The sequence below is a fragment of the Camponotus floridanus genome, unplaced genomic scaffold (assembly GCF_003227725.1).
Source record: "Camponotus floridanus strain SB8 unplaced genomic scaffold, Cflo_v7.5 scaffold10, whole genome shotgun sequence".
In the NCBI taxonomy this organism is placed as follows: Eukaryota; Metazoa; Arthropoda; class Insecta; order Hymenoptera; family Formicidae; genus Camponotus; species Camponotus floridanus.
In genome coordinates, this window is record NW_020229215.1 from 2,998,864 (window position 1) to 3,012,773 (window position 13,910).

The 13,910-nt window shown below is 38.5% G+C and overlaps 1 protein-coding gene across 1 annotated transcript in view; it reads right to left on the reverse strand.

Moving 5' to 3' along the window:
• Positions 1-5,657: 5,657 nt before the first annotated feature.
• LOC105248604 overlaps positions 5,658-13,910 on the reverse strand; it is an 84,307-nt gene continuing 76,054 nt past the window's right edge. Inside the window, exons 6-8 of the mRNA XM_025409211.1 lie at positions 9,942-10,196; positions 9,034-9,265; positions 5,658-8,834 (exon numbers count right to left, since the gene is read on the reverse strand). Of these exons, the coding sequence (XP_025264996.1) occupies positions 8,606-8,834; positions 9,034-9,265; positions 9,942-10,196 (716 nt within the window). The 3' untranslated portion in view covers positions 5,658-8,605. The remainder of the gene's footprint in view (positions 8,835-9,033; positions 9,266-9,941; positions 10,197-13,910) is intronic.

The window sequence follows — 13,910 nt, forward strand, 5'->3', positions numbered from 1 at the left end:
TTATTCCTTAGTCATTATTTTTAAATTGCACATTTCAAACAATCTATTATCTATTTAGTAATATACTATCGTGATCAGATTAATTAATTTTTCAATTGCGTAAGAATTTATGTCGATCAGCTTATTATATCCATAATTAAATTCGTACAAATAGGCTCCGTTGTTTCAAATTGATCATCAATCGCTCAGCGAATGCACGCTATCTCAGATTGCGATTACACGTCACGTTTAATAATATCCCCGTAATTCTTAGGCTGGCCAATCACAGGCATTTCTCTAGAACAGAATAGAATGACTGCGACCAGTCTTAGAACTACGGATGCTATTAAACCCGATTAAGGATGACGTGTAATCGTAGTCTCGGACAAGCTTCATCAATTTGCAGAAAAACTTACAATCAGCTGATTGTATCACTCCACGATCTTAATTACTGTGAGTTGGCGAAATAACTGCCTTTTGCTCTGTCCATTAGTCAGTCGATAAAAAGTATTATTGCCGCGGTTCAGTAATCCAATAAATTACCGGAGAACACACAACGACGCAACGATTTAGCCGTCCGTAGTAACGAGGAACAATGATTGAGACAAATGTTTTCAAACAGATTGCGATTCGTTAAAGCAAAAAAAAAAACAAAAAATAAAAAATATCGAACAGAAGGGAATTTAAATGAAAAAATTCTTCAAATCGCATCCCTGATAAAGTTCGACGATAAAAATCGCGGCGGAAAGTTTAAAGGAAAAGAGGAGCGAGTCGAATGGCGAAGCGAAAGCGAATATTGATCAATCAAATTTTCCGATGCAATTAAATTGGCTTCATCCACGGCAAGAAAGAAGGCGCCGAGACACACGCGAAAGTTCGAACCAGGCGGGTTCAAACTTTCTCCCGCGCATAATTATCTGGCAATTCGCGAGCAATTAACGCGTAACGTTGAAACAAGTTCAAAGCTCCGGCCAGCAGTTTATTATCGAGCGATTGTATTCCCACGAGGGTGGTTGGATTCCACATGTGTAACGCGTTCGACCCCCTTCCCTCCCACCCTCCTTATCGCCCCCCCCCATCTCTCGCATATTGTTACGATTACATCCGCTAATCCGTGTCTGGCGAAAGTGATTAAAGAGATGACGTATCGCCCGATGTAACTAAATGTAATAGATGCTTAATCGATAACATACGCGCGCATGTGTGTGTTTGCGCTCGGCTATTAATTCAGTTGCGACAGAGGTGCTAAGGTACTATTGTTTTCGTCCTGCGTATTGCATTGTTTTATAAATTATTGCTCGGCGTTACAATGGCTGCTCCCCGTAGATTAGGTGGAATGATTGTAAATTTCAATGACATGATGAAAAATGTTTTTTTTTTCGGACATTTTTCACTCGAGATTTTCTTTCCTCGCAACCCGGAAATTCCCGCCCCTTCCATTCGGCGAGATGCGAGTTTAGGCGCAAAGTAATCCGCGATATGATGACGCAAGTATAGAATAATGAAGGTCACAAATCGTGATAAAACTTATTTCCCAGCCTCATTTATTATTCTCCCCCCGCGTGTTGTATTGTGCTTTTTTTTTCTCGCGCGCACGGTTTTTTCATTCCCTCGAAAACATAAATACCCCTTCGGAAGTAAACTGAATTAATGAACGTGTAGACAGATCGCATTGTGTGTCCATAAGTCATTTATTATAATTATAAATCATATTCGAGGGATAGTTACACAAAATTGAAAACATTAATCTTGAAAGTTCAAGAACCATGGTCGCTCGAAACGTTAATAACAGATGTGACGCGTGCTCTCAAACTTCCCTGGCGACGACGATTTATTCTACGTGAACCTCCGGCTTGGCTTTATAACAAAAATATTAACTCACACTTATATACGTACGCCGTACATCGTTATCTATTGTTTTGTAGTAACAATTTATCGAGCCGCCGTTCACAAGTCGGCGCGTGTTCCTCGATTAATGTAAAAACGTGCGATTCGCAATCGGGAAAGAACGGGTATTACACGATTATTTATAGTACAACGATATTTACAGGTGTTGCTTACAAGTGATACTTACAATGAAAAAAAAAAACGTCTTAATATGACACGCATATTAACACGCTCTCGCTCTTTCATTCTCTTCCTCTCTCTCTCTCTCTCTCTCGTAATATTTCCGTACCATTGTCTACAAAATGTTACGTTATTTAACGCGAAGCAACGTTACGGTACGTACGTTACTTTGTCGCTTAAAATAAGTAATTGTCGCTCGAAATATAAAAGTAGTCGCAATTCTTTTGTGAAAAATTCTGATTGAATTTTCATGAAACTTTATACACATGTAGGGGAAAAGGTCAATAGATGAATTTAGAAATTTTCAGTTGCAATTTAAAAATGATTTTAAGAGATAAAACCATCCTTCAGATGCAAAATGGCTTTGCCCAATGTATCTCATTATTTGAAAAATTATTAAATATTTTATATAAAATTTCACGATAAAAATACCTATTATTTTTTTTATTATACCCATTATTTGACTACATTAATAAAATAATTTCTTTCAATGATTTGTGAAAGAATGTTTTTGAAAAATTACTTTTTCAAAATTTTATTCATGTAGTTAAATAGAGATGTTTTTACGATAAATATTTTGTATAAAATATTTTTTGATATCTCAAGTGATTTTTGAGGTATATCGAGAAAAGTAAAAAAACCGCCCCATATGAGGGATAATTTCATCCCTTGAAATCATTTTTGCCGCAAATGAAAATTCATCTATTTACTCTTGTAGCACGTGTGTAAGGTTTCATCAAGATCAGAATTTTCCAATTCGCGAGGTCCTCTTATCAGTCGTATAAGGGAGACGATGTGTGTAAATCGAGCACTAATTAAAAATTCAAACTCAAGAGATCTTCGAAACGATATATTAACAATATTCTGCGATTTCCTCATTCGTGATTAGCGCCGATACGTAAAGAGGAATGGCGTTTCCCCCCTATCACGGCGGATTCTCACTTCCTCGCAAGGAAATATAAATCAGGATAACGCGAACATAAATTCCTGCATTGCCGCCATTAAGCGACAATTCTGTCGCGAAGAATCTCGCGTGAATTTGCATGACGACGAGGTTGCGAGTACGTACGGTATATTTATGGGCGCTTCTCGTCAATTAATATCAGGCACTCCGAACAAGGTTGCTTCAACGAGAATAGACTAATTAATACCGAAAGAGGCGTAATGAAAATTTGCAAGAGTATTAGCGAAACTCACACACGAATCCCTTTATACCGTCCCGATTGTGCTCGTTAATCAGCATTATTCGTTAAAGAAAGAAAAAAAGGAATATTGATAAAATTTATTAAATTAAATTACTAAATATTTAATTATTAAAAATTAATAAATTATTACTGGAAATTGATAATTGATTTGGTATCCCGTTTCTTAAGTTTTAGCATGTTTAATTGCTTCAAACACCGCGATATCGTTACATGCAAAAATCTTCATGGAATGGCATTGCACGCGTAATAATGCTAATAGACGTTAATGCATAACATAATCATGGAGGGTAGCGGCAGCGATGTGGAACGAATGTTTATTATGAGCATTTATGATAAATGCTCGCTCCGCGTAATCGCATTACCTCCTTCTCACATTTCGTTCATTAACAAACCATTATTACAGAATTACGCACCGAATTTCACATAATAATGCACGTTTACGACCGCGAGTATAAATTCCAATTTTTCGACAAAATATTATCGCCTGCTCTTTTTTTTCTATTTACGTAATACCAGAGCCACAATTCGCACTAGAAGAGATACGCGCGTAATCCGTCGGCCTTTTCAACCGGTGATCGATCGATCGATAAAGTGTCTTTGCTATAAATCATTCATCCCGTTGGATGACAGCTGGATGAAACATGAGGATAAATAATAATACAATCGCGAGCTCGCTATCGATAATGAGGAATTTTCAAAGACGTTCCGCTACCGATGAAAAGATGAACGGACGTTGAAAGGAACTTATAAGCAATTTGAAAAATAAAAATATATAAGGGATCCTTCTTATGGTATGGTGTATATTTACACGAGGCTAATTTGCATCTCAGACGACGAGGCTCGCGGCAATTTGCGATTTGCATCTTGTCATGTAAATAGTGACGGATCAACGAGAGACGTCATTATTTGAGCAATGAACGATTCCCTGGGGAATTCCTTGTTTTCTCGACGTGGCAACACGCTCGACGAAATAAGACAGCGTACAAGGAGCGAAATACATCGACACGTTGCATACATTTAACGTCTCGTGTGTTGGCGTAAAGCAAACTTTAATGGCGACATCGATTGCTCCGAACCGCATCGGCGATATTTTTAAACGCAATATATTAATGGAAGGAGTCAGAGTATTCTGGGAATGAGATATTTATCATTCATAGAATGGAAGGAACGAGCGAAGAGCTGCGGAAAAAGAAGGATATTATCGTCTCGATGTAAATAAAAAGAAACGAAAATAAGAGAAACGAAAATAACGGTGTAATAATAAAGGGAAGAGGTAGGAAAAAAATAAAAGAGAGAGTGACGAGTGTTTCCGGATTTTCGAGCATCTCGAGAACGTGTTACATAACGCCATTTGCATAAATACAAGACGCCATCCCGCGCTGAAATTCCGCAGGGGTTCCCCCCACAAAGGGAAAGCCCGAGGGGCTCGCGAGGCGAGCGTGAGAAGTGGAGGAATAATAACGAAGAAGAACCATTCTCCCCGACGAGGAGGGATTTTCCTCCGAAATGGCGGCTACCCGTACAGCTTTGCGATACATAAACCTTAATTAATGCGGACCAATTAAAAGGGAAGAAAGAAAAAAAAAAAGGGAGAAGCGCGCACCTGCAAGTTTTACGTAATTGCATCTCGCCCGAGCGAAGAGAACTCGTTTCCAAGTTTTTAGATCTCGCCGCGTGATGATGACATCCGGTAATTATATTTTCAGTCGGTGCTCGATTACACGTTCGGTTACATCGTCGCAGAATCGCGGAAATTGCGTTATCGATGTTGCTCGCGATATTGCTTGTTCCGAGAGCGGTCTTTGCTGTTATTTCTGCTACAATTTGCACAGGCTATAAACAATAAACTCTATATATATATATATATATATATATATATATATATATATACATACATGGTGTTTCATAAGTGGTGAGCAAAATTTCAAAAATGGATTCCTCATGCTTAGAGAAGAGAACATTAACCAACATTATCATTAAAAATAGAAAGTTAATCAACATAGGTCCGGAAATGATTAATTTTTGAGTTATTAAGATTTTTGTAATACAGAATTTTCTCTCATTTCTCGTCTTAAAAGTCCTTTTATAGGCATCAACAATGTTTTTCAAGTTTGGCGGCCTAAAAAACATTGTTGATGCCTGTAAAAGGACTTCTAAGATGAGAAATGAGAGAAAATTTTGTGTTACAAAAATCTTAATAACTCAAAAACTCATTTCTGAACCTATATTGATTCACTCTTTTTTCTTCTCTAAGCATGAGGAATCTATTCCTGAAATTTTGCCCACCACTTATGAAACACCCTGTGTGTGTATATATATATATATATATATATATATATATATATATATATATATATTGAAACAAATAAAAGTAAATTTTTCTGAAATATTTTTTACATGGTTTAATTGCAGTGAAGATTGATTTTAAATAAATATAACTAGAAAATCTTGAGAAAATCTTCAAAAAAGTTGCATATGTAGAGCATATATACAAAATTATTAATTGCATTAATTTGTAATTAGAAATAATTTGTAAAAATATAATTCTTTAGTGACCAACAGACAGTCTACAAAGCAATCGATTCATTTATTCACACTCTCTCGCACAAGAGAACGAAGAGATTTTTCAAAGGGACGAATAAATGGAGATAGAAATATCTAATTTTCTTTGGGAAAATTTTCAAAAAATTCGACAAAAAAATACCAATCGTATATCAAAATCGCTGGGTCTACGGAGATAAAAATCTGTTAATTTTCTCGCACACGCACAGTGAGATTTTCGCACGTATGTCGAAAAATCAATCGGTGAGAATGACATGTTCCCGATGACCGCGCTTTCCACGTGCGAGATGTGTCAAATTGTGACGTTTCGCGATGCTCGTGCGACCTCGACGTATCGCCTAATTGATGGCTGAGCCCTTAAAGATAACGATCAGTGTGCGTGGGCGCCATTACGTTAACGACCTCGCTGATGTGTCGAAAATGCGACTTCGCGTCGCCGGATACCCGCGAGATCGATTCGTCATAACGACTGTGCGCGCGAGTTCGGGAGATTACGACTTACCGAACGACGTACAAACAAACAACGAGGACGAGGTTTGCGGGAGCTCGGATTTGTCGTATACTACTACGGGCAGTTGAGCGAAATTACATTAATGTGGCTAGTGATAGAAAGAATAATAGTGCAGTTCCGCGATTCGCAATCCATCATGATATTTTCCCACGTGACGCATGACATCTCGCTCTTGTACAAGACTACGAAAGTAAATATGAATTCATATCATCAAATAAAAACTCGATGTATTTTTAAAATAACGAGAAATGTCAAAAGCTTTTCTGATGAAAAAAAAAAAAAAAAAAAAGAAAACAGGCGAATATTTTTCAGCTGAATTTAATCGCGACAAAAATATAAACTTGACATCTAATATTCATCCTGTCACTTAGACTTATCGATACATCAATTTTTCCACAAAGTTTCAATTTCGAATAAAATAAACAATGTGTATGACCCCGATATCATCTTGTCGCTCCTGTACAAATAAATTTCGCGATCGATGGCTAATTGTGAGAAAGATGACACGTGACAAACAAGATTGCGCATCGCTGGTCGAAATCCGCACTCCACTTTACATGGAAGGAAAATCCGAACTCTGCTTATATATTACTAATCCTTATCCGCGATCGTCCGCGAGGGAGAGTTTTCGCAAGAGAGCTCGACAGAGAGACGCGCTCTCTCTCTCTCTCTCTCTCCCGTTTCCCCGGACGAAATCGATCGTGTATGGCACAAAGGGCGACCCTCAGTTACAATCTCCGACCGTTTCGATTTAAGTCTTATATAGCGCGCGTCCCTCTCTCGCTTACTTATCCATATATTACACATCACACGTTCCTATTTACAACGTGATATACATACATACGTACCAGTGTTTCTATAAAAATCGTCTCGCGACTATGCGTTGCGTGTTGGCAGCGTAGCTTCGGTGTACAAAACCGCTGTAAGTTCATTGAGAGATTTTTCTTGAGTGTGGGTGTGATTACGCGGCCGCTGTTCCTACTGGTCGTACTGGTCGATAATTTCCAGCTGGCGCGCGAACGGTGATAGGTTCGAAGAACCTCGATTAACATTGGGTAGTCTTTTTCTGTCCCTAACGAGAGGGGTTGCGTTATCTCAAGGGAAAAACTGTCCGCTCTGACGAATCTCGCTTCGACGAAATTATAAAATATCACCCATAAATACATCGATGTTGCTTTCCATATTGTCGACATTCACGAGATGAATGCCTGTGACCTGGTGATTTCCCTCACTGATTCGCAGCTGATCACCAGCAATATGTAGGTCGCGCAAACCAAACGTTCCAGAAGTCTGTCGGCAAAAACGTTACCGGCCAGTTGTCGATATGCTTCGTGAAGCTCATTTCGTTCAGTGAGAAACTCTGTCGAGGGTATAACAGTCAGGTATACAGTGCATACAAGGTATACAGCGAGGTGATCAATCGACGAGTACCCAGGTCCGGTAACACAGTCTCTATCTATGTCAAATCAATGAAAACTCAAATCCATACAGCTTAGTTAATCCAAGAAATAAATATTATCAGTGTAACGTCTACTTTCTTAGTGCTTTCTTAATGTTCGTTAATTCGTACTCGGAAGAGTGATCAGAATTCAAATTCCAATCTTGTCACGAATGTCTGATTGCATGATAGAGATTGTTCTTTTTCTGTCGCTGGTGGTTAAATGCATAATGTAACATTAGGTCTGCTCTTTATAGCTGAACTGGCTACACTAGGCTGCACTAGTTCAGCTATAAACAGATCTATAAATGCTTGCGATGGTCCTTAAAAACTATTTCAGTTCTATTCGGAGGAACCCTTTCCCCTCTCCTCGCGAGCTTATTTATAAATCGACTTTTTTCTTAACGTATCGCTACTTTCTCGCAAAACAATGTCGTGATCTACATGATTCGCTCATTCCCTACATCACCCTTTTGCCGACAATAGATTATTACATATCTCCTCGAGAACATTCGCACAAATCCCGATAAAATGGACGACACTTTTACAGACGCATATTACAAATCCGCAGCGTGCAAGTCTGTTTTAACGGCTCTCAGCGGGGCTTGTCGTTAAAGTTAGTCCGACAAATCTGCGACTGCACTGTCGCTACTTGTCGTAACTCGGTGCAATAAATGGCACAATTTTCTCATAGTGTTCAACATAATTTACAGCGGCTCGGCACGACGAGCAAGCCTCCGCCTCTGTCGCGTGAAATTAAAAGCAATATTTTCGCGTGCTCACTTCCGGTACCGGGCTCAAGGACGGGGGTCGTCCCTCGCGCGGGACAACCCCGTCCTCTTGTCAGCCGTAGTAATAGCTCTTGCTGTTGAGGCTCCGGGGATTCTCCGCGCGGAGGATCGTGTGAAGATTGTCCGTCCCGACCATGTGGTTCCCGAGATCGACGCGCATCCCCGTGTTGGTCGCGTGAGGCACCGACGCGACGTGGATGCTCGTCGGCGACAGAGGTATCCTCGTATCGGCGTAGTAACGTTCCCCGTGAAGCCTCTCGGCCAACTGGGTCTCGGGCAATCTACGAGAGAAAGATGATGTTGTAGTAAAATTCTATTCATTATCATAAATAATGATTGATTCAAGATTCAAACGCGATTGAACATTTCCAAGCAGATACTTTTCAAATTGATCCCTATTTAAGATGATTAAAGGTCTATCAGATCTTATTGATTGGGTTGACAAGATGGATTCCTTTTTTGTGAAACAAAGAACGTTACCTGGCTTCTTGCATTGGTACTGCAACTGGGGTGGTGAGATCGATATCCGCATCGATTTCGGAGATATCATCGGTGAATCCATTTGGAAGGGTCTCATTATTCGCATGGAACTTTGCATCCCTCTTGGCACGGTGCCGGCTGACTAACAGGCGGCCAATAACCAGTCCCAAAAAGAGCAGGATACCGGCGCTGACCGATACGATAATGTAGAGGTAAAACTTTTCCTGGTTGTCTGCAGAGATCACGATAAACGCCCATCTTAGAATTTCTCTCTTTCAAAATATCGAGAAGCACAGATTCAAGCTTCATAATGGGAGAAAACAAGGATATAAATATTGATAATAACTTCAATCCAATTCTTGTCCGATTTGTAGATCCGTATTGTATTTATAGACAAGCGGCAGTCAAATAAAGCTCGAAATTGCGAATGAAAAGTAAAATTCTCCACTAACATGCTACATCAACGAGGGAAACAATGCCAAACAACACAATGCATATATTTGCCAAACGGGGGGGGATCAATAGCTGTCGTTTCGACTCTCTCTACACGTTTCCAAAAATGGAAAACTGAAACACAAATCGATCAATTTCAATTTTAGTTCAACTTCGTGCGCGATGCGTGCGAGAAAACTTTTTTCATACCATTCGTAGTCAAAAATTGAAAGGTACGGCCATATTTTCGGCGTTTCAAAGTTGAACCAACTCTGATATTGACCCGCGCGATGATCAAGAATGATCCCTTCCTTTCTCGCGCAGGATGACATCAAAATATACATATCATTCGCCAATTCACCTCGCTCGTGGAACTACCCTGTCGTATCCAACCCTGGCATAGAGGGGCTGGGTAGCGACAGCGTGTTTTACCAGCTGAAAGTACAAGCACGGCCGCAATCGATGGTGTTACTCACTCGTTATGAAGGTATATGCATTGATCCACTCATTGAGGTATCCCACCACTAGGTGATCCTCCTCTTCCGGAAACGCGTAGACGACGGTAGTGCAGTTTCCGGATGCGCCGACGGCGCTCGGCGTCGATGCGGCATTACCAACCCCGTTGTCGCCCGCCATCGCAACCCCCTGGATAACCGTGGGCGGTAAAGGCGATAAGGGTAAATGTTTCGCCCCGATACCGAGCGACTTTAACATGTTCAACCGCGCGTCCACTGTGCACGCGAGAAAACAAACGTATTCAGACGGCACGCATGAGGAGGAGGGGGGCGGGGGAGGGGGAAGGGGGAAGGGGGGGTGAAAAGAGGGGGACGGGAGTTTGCACGGGACTTTGGGAGAGCGGGCATTGGAAACGTTATAATCCGGCCGAATTCAATTTTTGGATATATGAGAATTTTTTTATATATGAAGAAAGAGAATCTCCGTACTTTTCGTTTCGATTTTGACGAAGCTAAAGTTTTATTCTCATTTGTCTTCTTCTTTTCTTTTTTATAATATCGAGATTTAGGCTCGTAGCAATTATATTGAATTCAATGCCAGGAAAATAAAAGCGTCAAGGAGTGAGATCTGTAATTATGTAGCAAATTTACAGCAATCATAGAAGGTACTCTCTAAAAGTGAATCAGTGAAAATATCACTGATTTAAAGAGTAAAATAAAGTTTCATTGAGAATCAGTGAGTATTTTATTGATTTTCAGTGGAAACGCTTATTTTTTTTTGTCGTTTTATCTTATATCTTACTGATTATGGCCAGTTAAAATAAAATTCTCTATAAAACCAGTAAATTTCACTGTAATAATTTCTCTCGTATTTAGTTTTAGTCATAAGAATTATATAAAGTTTGGAAAGAGCGACAGATAAAATTAGAAGTATTACTTCGATTTAATTTCTGATACAATCTCAATAGAGAGGCTTCAGGTATTAAATCGATCTTATATAAGTCGGACAAATAAATGTCTGACGATTTAATGAAAATTATGAAGAGATAAATTATAGTTTAATACTAACGATAGAAAGAAATATTATTAATATTGACAAATATTACTGATTGAAACAGTCAAAATTATTAACTGATTTTTTCATAAAATATCACTGATTTGCAGTGCTGTACTTATAACTGCTATAATCAGTGACTATTTACTGTTTTTTAGTGATAATACTGATTCACTTTTAGATACTAAAGAATGAAACATTATTAAATATCATTAAAAATCAGTAATCTCAAATATTAGTTTTAGTAGATGTATCGCGAAATTTTAGAGAGAATTTTGAAAGAATTCTATACAAAGTAAATTTAGAAGACTTTTCAAAGAATGTTAACGAAAAAAAGTACACATATATTACACGCGATATATAATTTTCTGCATTTTTAGGACACACGATATACGTATAGTAGATGGATAATAGTTACAAGAGAAATATATGAACAAAGAATTAATTAACCAGTGTTATTTACAACGAAAAATACAATTAATCTCTCACCAAATGCAACGTTATTTTTTCACAATGTTGAAGCAAAATATAAATGGCGAATGACTGTCGAAAATAAAGGATGAAAATGAAAAATAAATGTTGAAACGAGTAAACATTACGTGATATGACACAGTATATTCTACGATTACATAATATATATTACGCAAATTTGCAGGACTTATAACTTGTTTACGATAGCTTTATGAAGCAAAATTCGAATTGCAATTTTTATTCTGTGTAATTCTAATAAGTCTAAATTATAACATTTTGCAACATTTAAATTCGCTAATCTCGTTTGCAAATCATGCTCCTTTTTGACAAATTGATAATATCATTAATGGTTACAAAGAGAATATTTACTCGATAGCAGTCTCTCTCGTTTAAACGATAGCAGTCTCTATCGTTTAAAATTTAAGACATAATTAAGAATGTAACAGAGACCCTCCTACAACTACGCTTTGTTAAGTTTCAGTAAATGTACATTTTGCGCGATCCGATATGCATAATGCAAATATGTTTTTCCAGCAAACTTCCGCGGCGAGAATGATTGATCACATCGTAACGTCCCCTAATAGTCTCCACGGAATAAATCATGGGAGCTGTTCAGCCCAGGTCTCTCGTCATCCGGAGTACCATTATTTTCGCCAAGATTGAGATTTAAAAAACAGGATTAATCACTCAATCATTATTAAGATTCATGATCGGTCGAAATTTGAAGCACGTAAGAAGAAAGCCTCGACGAACTCGTGTCTCTCCGCGGATCGTGGAACTCGAGTGACACATGGTATCTGCTTCGCGGTTTTCCGACTCACTTTTGCCGATGAAAAGTGGAAATGTAGAAGCGGAATAAAATATACGGACGAGGTAGTTCGTGTCTTTGCCCTGTCGAGGGTTGAACGACGTGGAAAAATCGCACATGGTTGAAAATACGCGCGATTTATTCACCTGCAATTCCTTTTTGCACTCAAATTCCGAACATATTTATCGAGAAAGCCGTACGATCCCTTGTTATTAACATAAAAATTAGCCCATAACGTACTCGAGAGGTGAAGGAGAGATTTTTAATTCCACTTACTACCTTGTTCCGCTCTCTGGAACCACGCGCGATGTAACTTCGTTATAAAACGACCGATCCAAGCGGACGGTGAAGGTGATGAATGACTCGGGTCTCGCGAGACAGTTTTGCTGACACGATAAAAGCAAAGAAAGAATCAGCATATCGCAAACGCTGAGGCACGCTTATTAAAGTCGTTTGTATACTTTCGTGCAGTTATTACCGGAATTATGTAATTATGTTAAGACTCCAGCTGGAAAACTTGACTGCGGTGAGGATTAAAAATCTCAAAATAAAAGTTGGGGAAATAAGAATTTTAAATTCTCGCTGTGCATTATTTAGGATATTTTACACAATACACTGTATATTAAACAGGACGAAATTAGTTCATTGGAAAGTTTCCGTTTCATCGCGGGGCTCAGTAATGTCTTAGCTTCGAGTTATTTACATCATAATTCAAACAATATGGTCCTAGTTCTTCCAGCCCGCGCTGCTTCAAGACTGCTATCTCTCCCAAGCGAGATAACGTTCGCAGTTTCTAGTTTTCTAATTAGTGACTTGGGAATGCTTACAATTAGCCGATGACGGAATTCGATGTCGCGGAATTTCTGCTGTGCTATCCTGTCGCACAAGTTTTCTCCTGCCATTTACGGACAAATTATATTCGTTCGCGAAATTTACATAGCGAATTTAATTGAGAAATTGTTATTGTAAATGTATTCTTTCTTTCGGAGCAAAAGTAGGTTAAAAAAATACTACCAGTCTGATGAAAATTCCATTTTTCATCAGAAGAGTGTGCAAACTATTAGAGATCATTCTTACAAGATATTTAATTATAATAAAAAATATAGACATCTCTTTTACTACATATTTAATGAAATCTAGCCGAATTAGCATATAAGAGTTCGTAAGACTTTCATCAATGTTCGTAAGACTTTCATCAGTGTTCCGAGGGAGATAAGCGAAGATAAGAAAGGCAAAGAGTTTAGTAGAATACCTATAGCTCACTTTACACGGAGCGATATTGAAAAAATTGATTACGAATCGATACGGAAAGGAGATTGATTTTTCAAGTGCTTCCTTATATTTTTTTCGTGGAAAAATATTTTGTCACCGATATGTACAAAGTATCGATTATTCGCTGCAGACTCTATGTTCCTATTATGCGTCTTTTGATGAATTTACTCAGCCGGCCAGATAATAGCTGCGTCTGACGTGAGTCTTCAAACATAGAGTTACGTAATTCTGTTTGCGTCTTGTAGCAAGTAATGTGGATATGAAATCAGTCGGTGTCGAGTAATTATGCCGTCAAAGGAAACTAAATTACAAATTTAGAATTAATATTCATGGAAATATTGTAGTTAAAAGGATTGTGAATTTTGCGAGTGGATGCTCTTTGAAG